The sequence below is a fragment of the Neomonachus schauinslandi genome, chromosome 12 (assembly GCF_002201575.2).
Source record: "Neomonachus schauinslandi chromosome 12, ASM220157v2, whole genome shotgun sequence".
Lineage (NCBI taxonomy): Eukaryota > Metazoa > Chordata > Mammalia > Carnivora > Phocidae > Neomonachus > Neomonachus schauinslandi.
This window is the reverse complement of record NC_058414.1, coordinates 21,023,470-21,046,676: the sequence shown is the minus strand read 5'-3', so window position 1 is coordinate 21,046,676 and position 23,207 is coordinate 21,023,470. Positions and strand designations below refer to the sequence as shown.

Sequence of the window (23,207 nt, the reverse complement as noted above, 5' to 3'; positions counted from 1 at the left end):
GTGACCAAGTGTTTCTATCTCTGACACACGACCCTGGGTGGATTCTCCAAACCCAGCAGATTCCTGCGGTGTGCTCCCGTGCCACTCCTCCCGGGGGAGGAAGGGGTGTCTGCCACTTGTTGGGTCCCTGCTGGAAGAGCAGTGGCCTGACTGTGCCGTAGATCATGGTTTATGGCAACCCCGAGCTGAGAGCCCACTCCTCGGCTCCGTCTTTGTAGCTGGCTTCCCTACTCTGATACCTGGGAGCTCTGCCGCACTCAGGCAGCCCCGGTCTTTCTGTGACCCCGAGGGTCCTGAGACCACACTGTCACACCGAGGGTTCCACCCCCCCACCCCCCTCACCCAACCCCCGCTTAGCCACTGTGTGACGTCCCTCAGCGGAACAGACTTCTAAAAATTCCGATTTTGTTCTCCACTGCTCTATCTCTTGCCAGTAGCCGCTGACAGAGCCCTCCTCCCCCCACCGTCTGTCCTCCTGAATATCGCCTCGGATTCACTTCTCCGCACGTCCTACCTTCCAGAAAGTGGTTGCTCTTCTTTTCAGAGAGTTGTTGCTATTCTTTTCTTTGATCTCCTTTTGAGTTCGTAGGTGTTCAGAATGGTTTGATCCCTATCTAGCTGAATTCCTGGGACCAGACAAAATTTAGGTCTCTTCCTCCTCCGCCATCTTGCCAAAATTGTGATGTTAGAAAGCTCTCTGTGAGTCCACTTATTCCAAACACTAGCTGGACTGATAATTCCTGTTCACTTCTTAATCGCCCTCTAATGCATATTTCCCTTAAGGCTTTTTCTGAGAGCTATAGAATTTCTCCATTATGTGAATTTCCAAAAAATGAAATTTTGTAGAGGAAGTCTTAATTTGACTCTTGATAATTAATTTTTAGTTCCAGTCATTTGCTACATAGCTTTTCAAATATCACTTTTGCTTTCTCTTTTGAAAACATACTGAGTTTTATTTTATTTTATTTTTTTGACAGTCTCCAAGGGATGGGCCATTATCAGAGCTCAAGACTGATAACATGAGGATGTAATTACTCAGTGGCTTGTGATAAAATTATTTAGCTATTATTTCCCATTGGCTTGGGGGGGAGAAGTGAAAAGTAGTGTTTATTAGCCTCATGAAAATCTTGTGGTTTTTTTTCCCCCTAGAGAAAGCAAGAAATCAAACTAATGTTTCAAATATTTTACTTTGTTCGACCTGGGATAATATGCACATTGTGTAGTCCACATTTTTTTTAATCATAATATATTTTTACTTGGCTTCTTTTAGGTTGCATTAAGAGGTTATTTATGAGGAGTTTCTGTTGATAATTGAGGAGAGAGAGATTCATCTTTGCCCAACTATTCTATGTCATTTATCACTAATGGCTTAATTCCCCAGCATCAGTGTTTACTTTTGAACTTAAGAATTAAATAAAGTGGGTCCAATAAAGGCAATTTTCAGTATAGATTACAGATAAATATTATAAATTATCTTGGGGCCAGATTTTAATCAGTTTATTCAAGTTGCCTTGTTTAGGGTCATGTAAAAATTTGAAGAAAAATGTCTAGTATACAAATGTTTTCTCTTCACATTTTATTAAAAGTTTAATATAATTTTTGGCATTGTTTTCACCACACTCCCTAATTTGTTTCACTTTGAAGTAGTAAAGTTCCTGATAAAATATGCTTTTTAAGAGACCTTTCTAAAAAAATATGCTTTGGCCTTCCCAGGGCAGTCAGACAGAATATTAAATTAAATATTCAGTTGCCATGGTTGAGGAGGAAGAAGCTACTTAGTGCTGACTCTTCAACATCATTCTCTTCTTTATCTCTGACTTGGTCAGTTTTCCCTTGAACTTGAACTGTTGGCTTTTTGAAAACTGGGGTCAATGATGACAGAGATTTGAGTTTCAAATCAGCACCACTTTAATTAATTATGATTTTCTTCTCTTGACTGAAAGATATCTGTTCAATTCCAGAAATTTGAAAAGAAATATTTAGATACAGGGCGCCTGGGTGGCTCAGTTGGTTAGGCGACTGCCTTTGGCTCAGGTCATGATCCTGGAGTCCCGGGATCGAGTCCCACATCAGGCTCCCTGCTCAGAAGCAGGGAGTCTGCTTCTCCCTCTGACCCTCCTCCCTCTCATGCTCTCTGTCTCTCATTCTCTCTCTCGCAAATGGATAAAATCTTAAAAAAAAAAAAAAAGAAATATTTAGATATAAACAAGCTTCACCCACTCTTTAAGTGACTCCCTTTTTCTCCATTTCTGTTTGAGAAATGCAACAAAATCTTATCTGGAGTAAGTTTTCACTATTAGCAGTAATTTTTTAGTACTACCAAATATGCTAAAAGGAGAAAATATAAGAAGTTTTGATTTTTGTTAACTTTGCTACTACTTCTATGTGTCTGTACATGAGATAAAATTCTTTAGTAAATATTGAAATTTGATAATAAACTAAGTATATCAATGGTGCTTAATAGTCTTGGCTGTCAAAGGTCCACTGTTTGTGTACTGTCCTTCCTATATATTAGGTTGCAGAGTAAGCATGTTTATCAATAAGTTATGCATGTTACTGTAGACATAGGAATATTTCATTATCTAGGTATGGATTTGTAGATTTCTGATTCTGTTTTCATTTTAAAGTGAAAGATGGCATAACTATGGGGAAAATACAAAACCTTGCAAGACCCTTAGTGCTTTATTCTATTGCTGAAGTAGAGTCTTTTATTTCAAGTTTATCATTTCAGTTACTACAATAAGAATGATTATATTTATGGTTTTTCTTTTTTCCTAGATTCATCCTCTGGATGTCTAAAGGCCTCAACTCATCAGGGTGCAATAGATGTTTATGTCAGCCAACTAGGGAAAGTGGAGTTGAAATCCCATGCAGGTTAGCCACGTAGAATGTTTTATTTTGATATATGGTGTACGGAAGGTTTATGTAACATCCAGGAAAGAGATGGTCAGATTATTTTATCTATACTGACATCATGAGTCAAGAAAATTTCTTCTGATAGAATTTGATTTAAAGACTGATGGCGGGGAGGCACCTGGGTGGCTCAGTCGGTTAAGTAACTGCCTTTAGCTCAGGTCATGATCTCGGGGACAGAGCCCTGCTTTGGGCTCCCTGCTCAGTGGGGAATCTCTTTCTCCCTCTCCCTCTACCCCTCCCTCCCCACCTCATGTTCTCTCTCTCTCTCTCAAATGAATAAATAAAACCTTTTAAAAAATAAAATAAAGTAAAAAATAAAATAGACTGGCCAGAGGGGCACTTGCCTGGCTCAGTTGGTGGAGCATGCAACTCTTGATCTTGGGGTTGTGAGTTTGAGCCCCACACTGGGTATAGAGATTGCTTAAAAATAAATTCTTTAAAAAGAGAAAAAGAAAAGAATAATAAAGACTGACTGGAATACTGGCCTTCTAGACCAATGATTTTTGAAACTTTTGGAACAGATGGCCATAAAGACTCTTGTTCCCTTTGTAGTGCAAACAAAAATGTTAAAATATATTGACTGTTACTGTGGAATTATTTAGTGTTAGTGTTTGGGTTTTTCAGTTTGGTTTTATGTCTGAAATAGAATATTCTTTGGAGGGAAAATGCTCCCGTACATTCTTTTGGGAGCTTTTCTACAATCCTGTAATATGACCTTCTCGAGCCATCACTCTATGGTAATTCTTTGCAATGTGTGATCCTGAAATAAAGGTATCATCAGGAAGGCCCTCTAAAGTGATTGTTGACTTAATCTCTTGAAGTATTAAGTCTTATTATGACGTGTCTCTTTATATAATCTTATTTCTGTTACAAATAACTTATTCTAAGAATTCAAGTATTTCATTAAAACTAATACGCTTGGGTGCCTGGGTGGCTCAGTTGGTTAAGCGACTGCCTTCGGCTCAGGTCATGATCCTGGAGTCCCTGGATCGAGTCCCGCATCGGGCTCCCTGCTCGGCGGGGAGTCTCCTTCTCCCTCTGACCCTCCCCCCTCTCATGTGCTCTCTCATTCTCTCTCTCTCAAATAAATAAATAAAATCTTTAAAAATAAATAAATAAAAATAAAACTAATAGGCTTTTTAGTCATATGAAGACTGAATATATGTCTGTGTGTACATGGTGGCAAGTGGCTTGGACACTTGGAGTAGCTTGGCCATAGGGGCTGAAGTGACCTGGGTGCAGAAAGTTAAGAATACGTAGCTCTGTTTAAAAATTTTTTTGAATAAAATCTAGAAGATCTTGCATATTGGCCAGAACAGGGCTATATATGTATAACAAGGAAAATACTTCCTTACAGAAACCAGTTATTCCTGCTGTTAGCAATTTCTTGGTCATGTTGGCTTAATAGTTTTTGTTCAACAAGGGTCTCTTGTCAGAGTGTCAAAATAAAATTACAAACACAGAGACCTAAAACAGAAGTTTTTTTGTTGACACACAGATGTGATTTGATTTCTCAAGATTACATTTTTTTCTTTTAAAATAGGATAATGTTGTGTTCTCACTGAATTCCTGAGAGCTTCAGTAATGCCATTCAGGATATTTTATAAGTGCCATAAAAGTCATATAATGCATTCTCTTATTATGAAGGCCCTAAGAGAAAAAATGTAAACCATTACTAATTTACTATAACTAGTAACAGAGTACAAAGTTTTCAATAAGTAGCTCTTATATGAAAGTTATTTCCTGTTTTGTGTGGATGGACAAAAAAGTAAAATAAAACAAAAAACATTGTTAATTTTCATCCGCATAAAATATTTTTGAGCATTATTTGGGATGTTGTTCCAGTAACTTATTGAAATAGCATATGATGCAAGATTTGATTAAGTTTATAATTTTGTGGGTTTTCCTATTGGGACTGGCATAAAGCTTAAAAATAACTGGAAACAAAAATTTCTGTCTTACTTTAGGTCTTTTAATTCTAACTACACTTAGGAACAGTAACTTTTTAAAAAGAGTAATGGAGGGGCGCCTGGGTGGCTCAGTCGTTGGGTGTCTGCCTTCGGCTTAGGTCATGATCCCGGGGTGCTGGGATCGAGCCCCACATCAGGCTCCCTGCCCTGCCAGAAGCCTGCTTCCCCCTCTCCCACTCCCCCTGCTTGCGTTCCCTCTCTCAATGTGTCTCTCTCTCTCTGTCAAATAAATAAATGAAAATCTTTTAAAAAAAGAACAAGAATGACCCATTTAAAAAAAAGAGAGAGAGTAATGGAAAATTATTCAGGATTCTGTTGCTTAATGGTTAGTATAGACATGTAGAATCCTTTCCAGCTCTGCCCCTGTCTTGCTGTAGGATTTGGGAGCCAACCACTTGAGTCTCTTAGATGTTCTCCATTTTGCCATGTGAAAAAGAATGTTGCATGCTTGTTTTCTCTCTTCCTATGAGTTAACCTTATTAATTCTTTCAAAAAGGCTTTATTTAGGCTTAAGAGTCAGACCTGCATCTGAGTACTGACTCTTCCATTTAAAATTTGTCCTTGATGAAACCAATGATCTTAATATAGTATGTCTTCAGTAAATGGTATAGTTAGTATCAGTTCACATTTTAATGTAAAAAAATGGTATTGATGTCAGTAACCATGAAAACAGTTTATGAAGTGAAAGAGGTTGAAGATGTAGCAAGAGCCCTTCTTTCTAAAAAAGATAGTTAAGGATGGGACCTTTGGGAAAGTTTTCAAGTCATGAGAATTCTTTCACAGACAGTAATGGAGTTTCAGTAGTGACAACTTGTTTTTTAAGGATATGGAGAGAGATGAGGATAGAAGTAGTTGCATTGCTTAACATTTTTAAAGCTCTTACAGATTTAACATCTCTTTCTCATTTAAGAACTGAAAAAAAGGGGCGCCTGGGTGGCTCAGTTGGTTAAGCAACTGCCTTCGGCTCAGGTCATGATCCTGGAGTCCCAGGATCGAGTGCCGCATCAGGCTCCCTGCTCGGTGGGGAGTCTGCTTCTCCCTCTGACCCTCCCCCCCTCATGTGCGCTCTCTCTCTCATTCTCTCTCTCAAATAAATAAATAAAATCTTAAAAAAAAAAAAAGAACAGAAAAAAAGTATTCATAAAATTACCACATTTGATGTATTTGGAGATAAAACGTCCTACAGAAAAGTTTTAAAAATCTGTTTTTTTCTTCTTTTTAAAGTATGTTTGGTAGAGGGGCGCCTGGGTGGCTCAGTCGTTAAGCGTCTGCCTTCGGCTCAGGTAATGATCCCAGGGTCCTGGGATTGAGCCCTGCATCAGGCTCCCTGCTCCGTGGGAAGCCTGCTTCTCCCTCTTCCACTCCCCTGCTTGTGTTCCCTCTCTCACTGTCTCTGTCAAATAAATCTTTAAAAAAAGAAAAAAGAAAGTATGTTTGGTAGAAAAACATGCATCTTCTATTCATTCTGAAATTTTCCAGGTTTTTTTTTTCCCCCAGAATCCCTCATATCTGTTGTTATAGGGAATCTCCTGTCAGTAGTTTACATTTAAAACCTGAAAAGCAGTTTGTTTTATAAATAAAATAACCCAGTTGTAGTGATAAGCTTCGTTCTCCCCCACCCTTTTTGAGGGGTAATTATGAGAGTTTATCAGTTTTACCCAGACTTTCTAGCTCCAGGTAGGAAGGCGGAGAAGATAAGAAATTAGGGGAGCTTGGGCTGATGTTAACCAAACTAAAAGACAAACAATGACCCATAAATACGTGCATTTTAAAAGGAATCTTTACAACGTTCACAATGAAAGTCCTCCTGACCACCTTTCTCCACAGAGGAAATCCGCTTAACTTCTATGGCCAGGGCCTCTTACTTTATTTGATATATGAGAAACAAAGAAAGAAAAACTTCTGAAACAGGAGTGTGTTGGTGAGTTTGCACTGCAACCTACGTAGTTGTTTTGGAAAATTATTTGTTAGCTAACAGAGTACTTTTTCTTATTTCCTCCTTTAGAAGCTTAAATTACTATAAGATTGTAGTGGAAATAAACCTGAATGTCTTGTTTCAGGTACACAAAAGACTGTAATCCATTGAAATTAGTTACTTGAAATTCATATGTTCCCCTTTTTTAATTATTATTTCTCACAACCACCCCTCCCTCCCCAGCACACATGCACAAGGTACAACTAAAAGCCAAGAGCTTAGGATTCCAGTTGTGTCATAGTGATCAGTGAAATCACAAGTCCTATAATATGATGAGGGAGCAGTGTGTGAAATACCACAGTGGTTAAGAACATGGGCTCTGTTGTCATTGAAGTGAAGCTAGATTCCAACACTAGTGCTAGTGGGAACTTGAGCAAGTTCTCATTTTAAAATTGGGATTATAATAATACCTCATAAAGTCAATACATAGATTAAAAGAGATAATCTAATTAAGCTGTCCTACTCTCAGTAAATGCTCAATTAATGGTAAATATTATCTACAAGCCACATGTGTAGTAAACTTCTCACTTTTCTGATATTGGATAAGCTGACTAGGGCTACTGGCAAAAGATGTTCATAATATTCTAATGACTCATGCCTTGACAGAAGTTACTGTGAATGCCTTGGAAGTAAGGAGAAGACAGTGCCATTTATAAATATTTTTTTAAAGATTTTTTATTTATTCATTTGAGAGAGAGAGAGAAAGCGAGTACAGTCAGGGGGTTAGGGTTGGAGAGAGAGGGAGAAGCAGACTCCTGGCTGAGCAGGGAACCTGATGTGGGGCTCAATCCCAGGACCCCGGGATCATGACCTGAACTAAAGGCAGATGCTTAACCGACTGAGCCACCCAGGTGCCCTGCACCGCTGGGTAAATAAAGTGTGCTAAGGAGTAAAGACAGTGTTCTAGGAGCAATCCTACCCTTTCAATCATCTTTCAAGTAGCCCCTGGTACTTTTGATTTCCTTGCATTAATAAACTTTTTAAAATTTATTATAGGCTCTATTCTTGTCAAGGTCACATCTTCTCTTCAAGCTCATTTACAGCTATCAGGGAAAGAGGTTGATGTGAACTCAGAAGTCCATGTTCAAGAAATGACTGAAGTTCACAAAGATGATGGTGTAATAATTACTGGTAAGGGTGCTGCATTTTGCTATGTAAGATAAATAGTCATCATCCATATGTAAGTAGAAATATGGTATACTTAACTGCAGTTTTACTCTTTTATTCTTTTCCATTGTCACATTTTGGTGTTTGACACTCTTTTCTTCTGACTGCTTAGCACAATGCAGACATTTCGTTTGAAACACTCACCAAGATGGCATTGGATAAAATCAATTTAAAAATTTTTCTATCTCTAGGAGATGTTTGCACACCCATGTTCACAACAGCATTCCTCACAGTAGCTAAAAGGTAAAAGCAACCCAGATGTCTATTGATGGATGACTGGATAAGTGAAATGTGGTATAGACATACAGTGGAATATTATTTAGCCTTAAAAAGGAAGGAAATCTTGTCACATGATGCAACATGGATGAACCTTGAGGACATCATGCTAAGTAAAATAAGCCAGTCACAAAAAGACAAATACTGTATGATTCCTCTTATATGTGATATCTAAAGTAGTCAGATTCATAGAAACAAAAGTAGGGGAAGGGGAAAATGGGGAGTTGATCAATGAGTATAGCGTTTCAGTTTTGCAAGATGAAAGAGTTCTGGAGATCGGTTGTACAACGATGTGAGTATACTTCACACTATTGAACTGTAAACTTAAAAATGATTGGGATGGTAAGTTTTATGCATTTTTTACCGTAATTAAAAATTTTTTAAGACCATGATTTTTTTTTTTCTGGTACACCTGCTTTCTAACTCTTGGCCTTAAAAATCATATATATATAGTACAAGACTCAAAGTTAACTTTCTATGATTGGAATAAACACAAATGTGGTTTGGTATTATGCACATTGTAAACTTACTCTTTTAAAACAACAAATTCTCAGTCCCAGAAATGTGAATGGCTTTTGCACATTTTTTCTGATTACCTCTGGCTGCACTGATGGTTGATACTATTTTCTAAAATATTTATTGTATACATACAGTAAATACATGTACACAGTAGAAAAAAAGGGGGAATTAATGCTGGTGAAGTTTTCTTTCAAATCTTACCAGAATGGCATTGAAAAGGACATTGAAAAAGTGTGTGGTGGTGGTGGTGGTAGCAGTGGAGTGTCTTCAGGAGATCAGTTTCAGTTTTAAATACAGGCATACCTCAGAGATCTTGTGTGTTCAGTTCCACACCACTGCATATTTTCAGTTTCCCAGTGCATATAAAAGCTATGTTTATACTATACTGTAGTCTGTTAAAGTGTACATTAGCACTGTGTCTAAAAAAACAATGCAAATACCTTAATTAAAAATGCTTTATTGCTAAAAAAAAGAAATGCTAACCATCATCTGAGCCTTCAGTGAGTCATAATCTTTTTGCCTTGATGTTGGTGGCTGGTGACTGATAAGGGTAGTGGCTGCTGAAGGTTGAAGGTTGGGGTGGCTGCGGCAATTTCTTAAAACAGTAGTGAAGGGGCTCCTGGGTGGCTCAGTTGATTAAGCGACTGCCTTCGGCTCAGGTCATGATCCTGGAGTCCCGGGATCGAGTCCCGCATCGGGCTCCCTGCTCGGCAGGGAGTCTGCTTCTCCCTCCGACCTTACCCCCTCTCATGTGCTCTCTCTCTCTCTCTCTCTCATTCTCTCTCTCAAATAAATAAATAAAATCTTTAAAAAAAAAAAACAGTAGTGAATTTTGCAGCATTGGTTCTTTTACAAATGATTTCTCTGTAACGCATGATGCTGTTTGATAGTATTTTACACATAGGAGAACTTTCAGAATTAGAATGATTCCTCTCAGATTCTGCTGCTGCTTTATCAAGTAAGTTTATGTAATATTCTAAATTCTTTGTTGTCATTCCAACAGTCTTCACAGCATCTTCACCAGGAATGGATTCCATCTCGAGAAACCACTTTATTTATTTATCCATAAAAAGCAACTCTTCATCCATTAAAATTTTATCTTGAGATTGCAGCAATTCAGTCACAGCTTCAGACTCTACTTCTGCTTCTAGTTCTTTTCCTCTTTCCACCACATTTGCATTTACTTCCTCCACTGAAGTCTTGAACCCCTCAAAGTCATCCACGAATCAACTTCTTCCTGCTAATGTTGATATTTTAATTCTTTCCATGAATTGTGAATGTTCTTAATGGCCGCTAGGATGATTAATCCTTTTCAGAAGGTTTTTAATTTACTTTGCCCAGATCCATCAGAGAAATCACTTTCTATGGCAGCTATAGCTTTATGAAATGTATTTCTTAAACAATAAGACTAGAAAGTTGAAGTGACTCCTTGATCCATATGCTGCAGAATGGATGTTGTATTAGCAGGCATGAGAACATTAATCTCATTGTACATTTCCATCAAAGCTCTTGGGTGACCAGTGCATTGTCAGTGAGCGGTCATATTTTGAAAGGAATCTTTTTTTTTTTTGAACAATAGGTCTCAACAGTGGACTTAATATTTAGTAAACCATGTGGTAAACAGATGGGCTGTCATCCAAGTTTTGTTGTTCCATGATTGAGCACAGACAGAGTAGATTTAGCATAATTTTTAAGAGCCCTAGGATTTTCAGAATGGTAAATGAGCATTGGCTTCAACTTCAAATCACCAGCTGCATTGGCCTCTACCAGGAGAGTCAGCCTGTCCTTTGAAGTTTTGAAGCCAAGCATTGACTTCTCCCTTCTAGCTATGAAATTCATAGGTGGCATCTTCCTTCAATATAAGGCTGTTTGTATACATTGAAAATCGGTTGTTTAGTGTAATCGGTTGTTTAGTGTAGCTACTTTCATTAATGATCTTAGCTAGATATTCTGGATAATTTGCTGCAGCTTCTGCATTAGCCCCTTGTGCTTCACCCTGCACTCTTATGTTACAGAGACAGCTTCTTTCCTTAAACCTCATGAACCAGCCTCTGCTAGCTTCAAACCTTTTTCTTTCAGCTTTCTCACATCAGCCTTCATAGAATTGAAGAGTTTTAGGGCCTTGCTCTGGATTAGGCTTTGGCTTAAGGGAATGTTGTGGCTGGTTTGATCTTCTATCCAGACCTTTAAAACTTTCTCCATGTCAGTAATAAGGCTGTTTCACTTTCTTATCATTCATGTATTCACTGGAGTCATAACTTTCAATTTTCCTTCAAGAAGTTTTCTTTTGCATTCACAACTTAGCTAACCATTTGGCACAAGACGCCTAGCTTTCATCCTGTCTTGACTTGGGACAAGGCTTCCTCACTAAACTTAATCATCTTTAGCTTTTGATTTAAAGTGAGAGATGTGTGGCTCTTCCTTTCACTTACACACTTAGAGTCTATTGTAGGATTATTAACTGGCCTAATGTTGGCGCAAGATTGTTGTGTCTCAGGAAATAGGGAGGCCTAAGAGGAGAGAGAGATGGGGGACTGGCCAGTCCATGGGGCAGTCAGAACACACACATTTATCAGTTAAGTTTGCAATCTTGTATGGGAGCCATTTGTGGTGCTTCAAAACCGTCACATTAGTAACATCAAAGACCACTGATCACAGATCTCCATAACGTGTAATAATAATGAAAAAGTTTAAAATATTGTGAGAATTACCAAAATATGACACATAGACACAAAGTGAGCAAATGCTATTGGAAAGAAGGTACCAATAGACTTGCTTCGTGCAGGGTTGCCACAGACCTTCAATTTGTGAAAAATGCAATGTCTACAAAGCACAATAAAGCAAAGTGCAATAAAGCAAGGTATGCCTTTATTCATTTTATATGTCATAAAAGTTTAAAAAGTAATTTGTTGAAAATCATAGAATCTTAACAAAAAGCATAACAGGTAATAAAAATAAGACCTGTACACCCACCCTCATCTAGCTCAGTGCCCCATGGGCAGACTCTTAGTGACATAGTGAAAAAAAATTTATTTTATTTTTTTAAATTTTATTTTTTATTTTATTTATTTATTTATTTTTAAAGGTTTTCATTTATTTGACAGAGAGAGACACAGCGAGAGAGGGAACACAAGCAGGGGGAGTGGGAGAGGGAGAAGCAGGCTTCCTGCGGAGCAGGGAGCCCGATGCGGGGCTCGATCCCGGGACCCTGGGATCATGACCCAAGCTGAAGGCAGATGCTTAATGACTGAGCCACCCAGGCGCCCCGACATAGTGAAAATTTGATGAAAATTAACTGTATTAAATATAGTAAGAATCGGGCGCCTGGGTGGCTCAGTTGGTTAAGCGACTGCCTTCAGCTCAGGTCATGATCCTGGAGTCCCGGGATCGAGTTCCGCATTGGGCTCCCTGCTCGGCGGGGAGTCTGCTTCTCCCTCTGACCCTCCTCCCTCTCATGCTGTCTCTCATTCTCGCTCTCAAATAAATAAAATCTTTAAAAAAAAAAAATTGTTTAAAAAAAATATAGTAAGAATCAACTTCTTGTGATCTAATCTCCTGATTTTAATAAGGGGACAGTAGAGTTACCTTTTTTAGTCCCAGTAATCTAAAGCAATAATATAAATTTGTTTAATAATGTTCTGAATGATAGCATAATCAAATTATTTTACATATATTAAGAATTTTTGAATTAGAAGTTAAAGTTACTTTGTCATTTTTTAATGTTACTCACAGAATCATGTGCCTTCCTGTAAATTTAGATTTAGTTTTAATTCAGTTTTAAAACCCTATTTTCACCACTTCAGCCATTAAAAAAAAACACCTCATTAAATCATTTAAGAACACTTACTAGTCTGTCACTGGATAATATCAGTATCTGCAGACCTGATCTCTTTTCTCTTGCCCATTCTTATTCCACTAAACCAGTACCACCTCAAGCATAATATATTTAAAAACAAACATCAGGGCGCCTGGGTGGCTCAGTCGTTAAGTGTCTGCCTTCAGCTCAGGTCATGATCCCAGGGTCCTGGGATCGAGTCCCTGGTCGGGCTCCCTGCTTAGCGGGAAGCCTGCTTCTCCCTCTTCTACTCCTCCTGCTTGTGTTCCTGCTCTTGCTGTCTCTCTCTCTCTCTGTCAAATAAATAAATAAAATCCTTAAAAAAATAAAATAAAAACAAACATCATCTTTCCTTTGCCTAGCTCCTCCTCCTGTCTTCTGTATTTTCCTTTATTTGGTCAGTCAGGCACTCAACAAACTTTTATTGATTATTGAGCCAGACACTGCTAGAAACTAGGAACGAAAGGTCTCTCTGTCATCTGAGAAGCTTACATCCTAGTAAAGCAAGAGAAATCAGTGAACATAATAAAGTGGAATAAATGTATTAAATGTTTGTATGGGATAATGAAAGCATGTATGTGACACATTTAAATTAGACTAGCATTGTGAGTTTGAAGAAGTGAGAGAAGTGCAGTATAGCTAGACTACAGAGAGTAGGGGAAAGTGGCATAAAGGAAGGCTGGAGACTTTGGGAGGGGTCAGATCATATAGGGCTGATTTGAATTTTATACTAAGTGCATTGCAAAGGCACCAAAAGGTTTTCATCAGGGTTTACACAACCAAATCTATGCATTACAAATATCACTGAATGTTGAGTGGAGAAAGATTGGAAAGGACAATGGTGAGTGAAGGAAAAGCTAATTAGCATGTTACTGCAGTAATTCACAAGAAAGAGGTCAGTGGCCTGGACTCCACAGTAATCTATCTTAAACTCAACAGACACATAAGCCTTCAACAAATTTTGGTTGAAGAAATAGATAAATGGATGCTATGAGGAAGATAAATGCTTACTTCATTTGTTATTATGAGGTTCCTCAAGAGTATTTGTTTTTGTGTGTTATATGTTATTATGTCTTATACTCTAGCCCCTCCCTCCTTCCTAAACCAGGAAGGCCCAAGTTGCAGAATGAAGTTTATTTCCTGCCCACAGCATAAGAATCTAGGTACTGATCAGCAGAACTTTTTTTGTAGAGTACTATTAGCCCCAGATGTATCTATAGATTGTCTCTCATATTAGGTTAAATCCATTAGAGTAATTGTGCAGAGGAAACTCAGATAAAAACAGAGCAGTTTTTCTCTTTGGAGAGAGCTGTATGAGCAAGTGGCTGAGTTTATAGAAACTTTCATATTTCATTTTAATTCTAAAACTGTTTGGTGCCCAGATCAAATGGATGGGATAATTTAAGAGGCCTAGAAAATCAGGGCAGATTGCTTTTTCTGTGGAGATTTCCAACATGAAACCCAGTTGTGGAAATAATGAGCAGCTTTATTTGTGAGTTGTTATTATAGGCAGCTGAGCTCAGCTCATCTGGGCCTTCCTTACAGAGCCTATGAGGCATAGAAACAGAAATACCCTCACTGCTAAGAAGTCTGGATTGTATCTGTACTGCATGATTTCTGCAAAAAAACCATGCCAGTAAAAATTAGTCCCTAGGGCTCAGGCTTCCCACAGGGTTTGATGTGCCAGCCTTGTAATTTTATTTGATTTCCTGCTTCATGGTTTCCTTCGCTGTTGCTGTCACTAATAACTGTATATAGTACAATTCTTAGAGTGATTCACAAGTATTATATGCTATTCTGAGGTCAAAAGAAAGCCCAGGACTCTGAGGCTGAAACATTTATGTACTTTAAAAGCTCTGCATAGCGTGTATTCTTTGGAGAGCATTTTTTAATCTTTATAAGATCCTTGATTCCAAGTTTCGTGCTCTACCCATTTATGGCGAATTTAATGAGTGATGAGTGGCTTAGGTAACGTATTTCTTGGAAGAAATTGACTTCTCTATTAGGTTTTTTAGTCTTGATTCATCAACTTAGATATGAAACCTCACTGTGGTATATCAAGACATTATGTGAGCCCAAAACTGCATGCAGTACAAAATCCTTTTGTCTTAAAGCCCCCAGTTTAAATGTTTAGAGCGTATTAGAGATAAAGCTTGTTGCCAGCCAAATGATGTTTGTCCTTGTCTGCTTAGTAGAGAATGTGATACTACTAGGTTCTCTTTATTTTAGTCAAACTGGAAATGTAAAGCATATAAAAAATTAATTTATTTGGGATTAGACCACCAAGTCAAAAGAGAGTTCTCAGCGTGTTTTTAGGCCAGAGAGTTATACATTTAATGGTGTTGTGATTTATAATGGAAAACTGGTGCATGGGTTGGAAAAGAGATTCAAATGGGACTAAGCCCACAGAATGCCACTTTTAAGATCTAGTGACAGTGTTTTCCCTCCAAATGGGTAAAAAACCTGATTTTTGATATGACTCATAGAAATAATTCTTTTTTTAGAGCACACTGAAGTTTGAGTTTTCTCCAAGCTTATAGCACATGGATCTGTCGGTTTTGTAAATGTGCTTTAAGATGACATGGAAAAAATTCAGTAAGAGAATGAAGAATACTATAGGTTTATGGCTGTCTGCTTAAAAATACTTTGACAGGGAGCTAATGTGGAAAAACTGCTTTCAGATTGTGCTTTTAATGTGTTTTTGTTTCCCCATAATTTTTTAAAGTATAAGATACTGGGAATGTCATAGAAATTAGACATCAACTTCATTTGTTAATGTTTACCAAAAAAGACCAGGTTTTGGGGCACCTGCGTGGCTCAGTTGGTTAAGGACTGCCTTCAGCTCAGGTCATGATCCTAGAGTCCCTGGATCGAGTCCCGCATCGGGCTCCCTGCTCGGCAGGGAGTCTGCTTCTCCCTCTGACCCTCCCCCCTCTCATGTGCTCTCTCTCTCATTCTCTCTCTCTCAAATAAATAAATAAAATCTTTAAAAAAAAAAAAAAGACCAGGTTTTGTTTCTTTTCATCTGCAATCATTCTCTAAGGCTAAATAGTAAATATGTTAGATTTTGCAGGCTACATTTTGTTTCTGTTGCATATTCTTTTTTGGTTTTGTTTTTTTTTATAACCCTTTAAAAATGTAAAAGTCATTCTTAGCTCTTAGGCCATAAAAGCAGGCCTCAGGCCAGATTTGGCCAGCGGGCTATAATTTGCTGACTCCCTGGACTGGAGATCAAAGTGCAGGCCCTAATCTTAGAGCATATGAATTCTGTTTGTAATGCCTGGGGATTTTGTTTGTTTTTGTTTTTGTATTTATTTTGGTCACTTAAGAAATACTGAACCACAGCCAAATCTTACCCTGAATGACCTCTTCCCAGTAATGAGGAAAAAATGATTTGTGCCCATAAAAGTGTGATTATGTAAGATTTAAGAAACAATGCAGCCATAGAAGATATATACAGTGGCAAATAAAAACACAAAAATGTTCAACATCACTAGCCATTAGTGAAGTGTAAATTAAAACCAGAATGAAATACTACCTATTAGAATGGATAAAATAAAAAATACTGATAATGAGAGATTGGATCTCTCCTACATTGCTTTTAGAATGTAAAGTGATACAGCCACTCTAAACTTCAGTCTGGCAGTTTGTTAAAAAATTAAACATAAAACTACTATATGGCCCAGCAGTTATACTCCTGGGCATTTATCCTGGAGAAATGAAACTTTAAGTTCACATAAAAACCTATACACAAATATTTATAGCTTTATTTGTAATTCCCAAAGCTGGAAATGATGAAAATACCCTTCTATCAGTAAATGGTTACACAGACTATAGTATGTCTATATAATGGAATACTATTCAGCAATAAAAAGGAATGATCTGGGTGTGCCTGGGTGGCTCAGTCAGTTAAGCGTCTGCCTTTGGCTCAGGTCATGATCACAGGGTCCTGGGATGGAGCCCCATGTCGAGCCCTCCGCTCTGTGGGGAGCCTGCTTCTCCCTATCCCTCTGCCTGGCACTCCCCCTGCTTGTGCTCTCTCTCTGTGTCAAATAAATAAATAAGATCTTAAAAAAAAAAAAAAGGAATGATCTATTGATATATACAACTTGGATGGAACTAAAGGGCAGCATGCTGAGTGAAAAAAAGCCAGTCTCAAAATGATATACACTGTATGATTCCACTTATATAACATTTTTGGAGTGACAGTATTATAGAAATTGAGAATAGACAAGTGGTTGCCAAAGGTTAGGGAAGGAGAGGGAGGATGAGACTCTTTATAAAGAGACGTCACAAAGGACTTGCTTTGTGGTGATAGAACAGTTCTATATCTTGATTATAATGTTATAAATGTGATAAAATGTCATGACAGTATACACAAAAAAGTGAGTGTATGCAAAAAATGATGAAATGTGAGTAAGGTCTGTAGTCTAATTAATTGTACTTTGCCAGTCAATTACCTGGTTTTGATAATGCACTATGATTATGTGACCATTGAGAGAACTGGGTTCATGGGTACACAGGACCTCTGTGTACTATTTTTGCAACTTATTATGAGTCTTTATTATTTCAAAATAAGTTAGCATAATAGAGGGAATGAGAGGGGGAAAATAAAGGGGAGAGGGAGAAAGAGAAAGAAACAATGGAAGCTTCCAGTCAAGAAGTGGAATAAAACAGACTGATAAACCCTTTTATCTAAATTAACAACAACAAAATTTTGTAAACAGAAAAAATACATGAATAAACAGCTTCTAAGACATTATACATCAGACAGTGGGAGAAAGTGATCACTGAGAGATGGTAAATAAACAAAATGAGCCCCTACTTACTGCCTGGAGAGAGTCTCCAGGCTGTAGTACACAGGGAGAAGGAACCATTGTGGAACCCAGCAGACTCCTGGAGTTGAGGAGACCATGATGAGGGTCCAGACAGACCAAGACAGAGTTTATAGGACAAAGTACCAGAGGGAAAAGAACCTTGTGTTCACACCAGTGTAAGAACAATGTCTGTGCCACCTGCCAGACTGGAAAAAACTAACTTATGGGGCATTGGGTAGAACACTTAGTTGTTGGAAACAATTATCCCTAGACTGAACATTCCTCTAGAACTGCCTAACAAATCACAAAAGCAAAGAGATAAAAGGCGTTAGCTGTTTCCAAGTAACTTAACTGCATCCCTGAACCAGGTCCTGGGATTGAACCCCACGCAGAGCCCTCTGCTCTGCGGGGAGACTGCTTCTCCCTCTCCCTCTGCCTGCTGCTCAAGATTTACAAAATTATCCAGCACCCAGGGCGCCTGGGTGGCTCAGTTGGTTAAGCGACTGCCTTCGGCTCAGGTCATGATCCTGGAGTCCTGGGATCGAGTCCCGCATCGGGCTCCCGGCTCGGCGGGGAGCCTGCTTCTCCCTCTGACCCTATCCCCTCTCATGCTGTTTCTCTCTCTCTCTCTCAAATAAATAAATAAATAAAATCTTAAAAAAAAAAAAATTATCCAGCACCCAAAAAAATAAAATTTACAATGTCTGGCATCCAAAGATTATCAGACATGCAAAAAGGCAAGAAAATATAACCCATAATAAAGGGAATATCAGGTGAAACCCACCCAGAACAGATACAGATGTCCAAATGAGCAGAGAAAGAAAATAAAAGAGTTATTATAACTGTATTCCACCTGTTAGAATATAGAATAAAGTTAACTAAGACAAAGACATGAAAGCTCTAAAAAATACCAAAATTGGATTTCTAGAAATGGAAACTACAATGTCTGAGATGAAAAATACAGTGGATGGGATTAAACAAAAGATTTGAGGAACAGTCTTTCTGAGAATATTTCTTGGGCAAAACGGGTTGGCTGCTTGTTCAAAACCTAGAGTACTGTTGATTTTGTTATTATTCCAGGTAATTGAGAGAAAATATAAATGATGGGAACCATTAAAACTAGCTCAAAAATATTTTCTTGTCGGTAATAACTTGTTAAGATGCCTGGGGTTGCATTTTTTTGTCAAGGGCAGACTGTAAACAGTTATTGGATGTTGACAACATTAAAATATTTGGTTATAGAATTGTGTGTGGTTAGAGGTTTTATTTGTGAAATAAGCATTACAAATAACAAAATTTCAGAGTGATTATTTTCATGTTTTATAAGTGTATGATTTACTTTCCTAGCCAGTTGGTAAACTTTTTGAGGATATTGGCGTGTCTTTATACATCTTTTGAATGTAAAGATATAAACTACTTTAGCGTAGTGCTTCCCATAGTGGGTGGTCAGTAGTGTTTATAATGTAAAAGAGGGAATCCTCCAACTATGAATCATTGAAATTAAATCTGCTGCCAATTAGGCAGCACCAGAATTATCTTTCTTTTTTTTTTTTAAGGGTATGAGGTTGTTTTTTTTTAAGATTTTATTTATTTATTTGACAGAGAGAGACACAGCGAGAGAGGGAACACAAGCAGGGGGAGTGGGAGGGGGAGAAGCAGGCTTCCCGCCGAGCAGGGAGCCCGATGTGGGGCTCAATCCCAGGACCCTGGGATCATGACCTGAGCCGAAGGCAGACGCTGAACAGACGCTTAACGACTGAGCCACCCAGGCACCCCAGAATTATCTTTCTGAACCAAATGTTAAAGTCTGTTATAAGGGTTGGGAGAGGGAGGTGGAGGCTCAGAACAAGGGGCGGGGGAAGGGAGAAGCTCACCTTAGCCAAGAAGCTTTTTAAGCCTATTTTTAAACCAGAGAATTAAATTCTGCAGATTACTACTTAGAGCCTTATCTAATAGTCCACAACTAGTGCTGATTAGATCAGGTATATTTGGGGTTAAATAATGATTAATGCTTCTCAACTAGGTATTTGGGGGAAAATAAATAAAAGAACCTGGTGATTCATATATTTGGTTAGATTTGTACAGGGCAGATTTAGAGAGCAAACACTGGAGTTTAAAAACATGTTCTGAGGGGCACCTGGATGGCACAGTCGATTAAGCATCCAACTCTTGGTTTCAGCTCAGTTTGTGACCTCAGATCCTGAGATCAAACCCCACATCAGCCTCTGCGCTCAGCACAGTCTGCTTCAGATTCTCTCCCTCTTCCTCTGCCCGTCCCGCTTGTTCTCTTTCTCTCTCAAATAAATAAATAAATAAATATTTTTATAAACCACCCAAAACCATGTCCTGAAAAGAAACTTTTCCTCCTCCTTAATGGAAGCCAAACTACATAGGGGTAGGGTAGTCATTTCCCATTTGGCCAATAAAACATTGATTATCATTGGCAAAGGGAATTAAATAAGGAACATGTTTTCTGCAACTGCAAGTTCCAATATGTGTTGCAAGATTTTTGTAGGAAGGAATTTATAAATTTTACACATTAGAGTCTCTACAGATTCAGGCCAACCAAAGTGTGAAGAGCTTTCAGTAAATTACTTATAGGCAAGATAGGGAAAGCTATTTTCAAGTAACCTAAGTGGAATTGTATAAACTGCCTTGCTTTTTGAGTATTGTCTCCAGGCTAAAATTGCTGTCTGTTCATTTTGTTAGTAGCATTAAGTGCAGTATGAGGGCCAAGGGCGGGCTGCCCCAAGATGGACCACTTTGGGATAAAGATTATTTCAAGTTAAAAGTAATCGAAACCCAGCAGATGCAGGAAAAGCTGTCTGCCTGCCCCTCAGTTGCCTAAATTTACATTGGAAAGGAGAGCCTTTGTCACCCCGAGAGCTAGTAACAGAGACTCCCCTTTACCTAAGAAACTTACCTGCATAATAGGGCAACTTTTGTTTTTCAGAACATCTCCTTTCACTTTCTTGCTAATGGTCTTCTCCCCTTTGTAGCCTCAGGCCCTACCCCTCTTCTTAGCTTATATAAACTTCATGTTGCATCATTGTCTTTGGGATTTCATGTCTGTGTGGATTCCTCATATGTACACCTATTAAATTTTCTCCTGTAAATCTGTCTCATGTCAGTTTGATTCTAAGTCCAGCTAGAAGAACCCTGGGCAGGGGAAGGTCTTCCTCCCCTACGGTAGCCTCTGCTGCTGCAAAAGGAAATGAGTAGATTGGCTTCTCTCTCCGTAAGCAAGAAAAGCATGACTGGGGAGGCGATGAATTAAATATATTAAGGAAAAAATCTTAGATAGTTGGGAAGACCTTACTGTTGTTGATGCTTTGCTGTTGATGCCAAATAGCGTGAAAAAATAATAAAGTTAGAGCAACCAATGTTCAGGATTTCCGGTTCTTTCCTCTACATTTATTTGAATTACTAGAAAAAAAATTCTGTGTTATAGAAAAACTGTTGGGTGCAGGTACCTCGAAATTGTGACCTACCAAATGCAGCACAGGCCAAAAAGAAGAACATTTAAATTGACAGAACTGAACCCCTTAATAATGAAGAGTTGGAGGAAAAAAAGAAGCTCCCATGAAATAACAAAATTCAACCAGGTAAATTTGAAGATCTAATTGGCTTTATTAAACGATTCATGAATTGGGCGGCACCTCACCTAGCAAGTAGAGAGGCACACCAAGGAGTTGTACAAAATGGAAGGTTTTTCTAGAGGCGGAAAGGAGCAAGAAAGTTATCAGCAAAAGAAAAGGATTGTTCCAGGCTAGGCCCTTTCTAGGGGGGCGAAAAACAAAGGGGTCTTATCATTCAAATGACCTCATCTTCCTCTGGGATGGAGAGGGCCCTTGTGGCAGACCCATTGGCAGTGACTGAAAAATTCCTGAATGACCATCCAAGACTACATTTTTGGGGAGTTTGAAACTGCAGTTAGATTTTATATTAAGCACCTGTTTGGAACTCGGTCTAAGTGACACCATTTGGGCCTGGGGTGGTTTTTTGGGTTTTGGGGGTTTTAGTTTTTTTTTTTTTTTTAATTTTTCTAACACAGGGATTTACCAATAGGAATGATATTTTAACCAGTTTACTGAGAAGTAATGATGGAATTGAAATATAGCAAGAGAAGTAGAAGGAAAAACTCCAGAGGAAGTCATTGGATACTTGAAAGATGCAATGAACTCTAAAACATAGACAAGATTATGGCTCAGATGAAAGGGGCAAGGCAAGAACTCACAGAAGAATTTGTATCAAAGAGGCACTTGGCACGAAGATTGGATGGTACAAAGCACCTTTTCATCAGCTAGGAACATCACATGGTACTAACAAAGGAAAAAACTATACTAAAGAAAAGAATTGTTTCCTGATTTGCGTGCTTGGATTCAGCAAAGAAAATGTATATAAGGAAGTGAGACGGTGTATTCACAAGTCTCTTCAGTTCAGATTTGACTGATCTCTTAAATCCAGAATGGCAATGGAACTTTAGAGGAGGTGTAACACCCTAATTATCTTGATCGAAAGAAAAAAACAGAACTAGATGAGAGATGGGAAATAAACCAGTCGAGCTCTATGCCTGCTACAGCATATTACCTGGAGGGAGTTTCCAGGCTGCAGGGCAGGAAGGGGTGATACAGAGCCCAACAGACTCCTGACAGGGAAGAGACTAAGCATCTGGGGAGACCAGGACTGCTAGATTTCACAAGAGAGAATTCCGGAGAGGAGGGAGCTGCACAGGGTGCCCGTGAGCATTCAGCAAAGTACTGATCATCATGTGTGTCAGGAAACTACCTGATACCTGCTATGCTGTGAATGAATCTCGATGATTATGCTGAGTGAAACACCTAGATTTAAAAAAAATTAAAATATATATTGTTTGATTCAATTCATTAAAATTGTAGAAAATGCAACTAATCTGTAGTGACACAAAGCAGACCAGTAATTGGGGTGTTGGGGGGACTGTCTGGAGGTGACAGGCAGGGAAAGGGCAGGAGGAAGAGATGACAAAGGTGTATGGAGGCATCTTGTAGAAGTGATGGATATATTCATTATTTTGATTGAAGAGATGGTTTCACAGAGTTTTACATGTCAAAACTTACTGTATTGCATATGTGAAGCACTTACAGTTTGTCAGTTGTGCTTAAATAAACCTCTTTAAAACCTGCATACAAAACAACAAAAAAAGAGTAGCTTCCCTTTCAGTTGTTCTGAGAAAATGAAAGGAGGGAATAAGCCCAGGTAACCTCTTTGCAACTCTCCCAACTCAGACTATCTTTTCTAAGATTTTTGCTGTTCCAAAGTATTTTTCAGTTTCAGAGATGTGTTGTTCAGATCTATGTAGTCAAATATTGCTCTTGTCAATGAAGATATAACTGTATGCAATTTTATGTTTCAGGGCTCATGAATCAAGCAAGCAAACATGAAAAATGGATTAAGGCTGATGCCCCAGAAGGCACTGTAAAATTTAGAAGTCAAAGCTGGTTTCAGTCCTTGAAACTGCAGGACTAAGAATGGTTTGAGTTGTATTTATAATTTTTAACAATGATTAGCAGATCTGTGACTACAAAAATGCAAATACCACAGTTGATACAAATGTTGAAAACAACAAATTGGAATGAATACTGGTGAATTGTCTTGTGGGGGCCTTTTGAAAATTTGTACTTAGCTATTCATTTTCTATTGCCCTGTAATGAAATTACCACAAACTTGCTGACTTAAAATCACACTTATTTTTA

General features: G+C 38.4%; 1 protein-coding gene across 2 annotated transcripts in view; it reads left to right on the top strand.

Annotated features, from left to right (window-relative positions):
• Positions 1 to 23,207, top strand: part of FAM185A (family with sequence similarity 185 member A) — a 70,222-nt gene extending 47,015 nt beyond the window's left edge. For both annotated transcript variants that reach the window (XM_044920070.1, XM_021689667.1), the window contains 3 exons: positions 2,779 to 2,874; positions 7,858 to 7,992; positions 22,868 to 23,207. In XM_044920070.1, the coding sequence (XP_044776005.1) occupies positions 2,779 to 2,874; positions 7,858 to 7,992; positions 22,868 to 22,980 (344 nt within the window). In that variant the 3' untranslated portion in view covers positions 22,981 to 23,207. The remainder of the gene's footprint in view (positions 1 to 2,778; positions 2,875 to 7,857; positions 7,993 to 22,867) is intronic.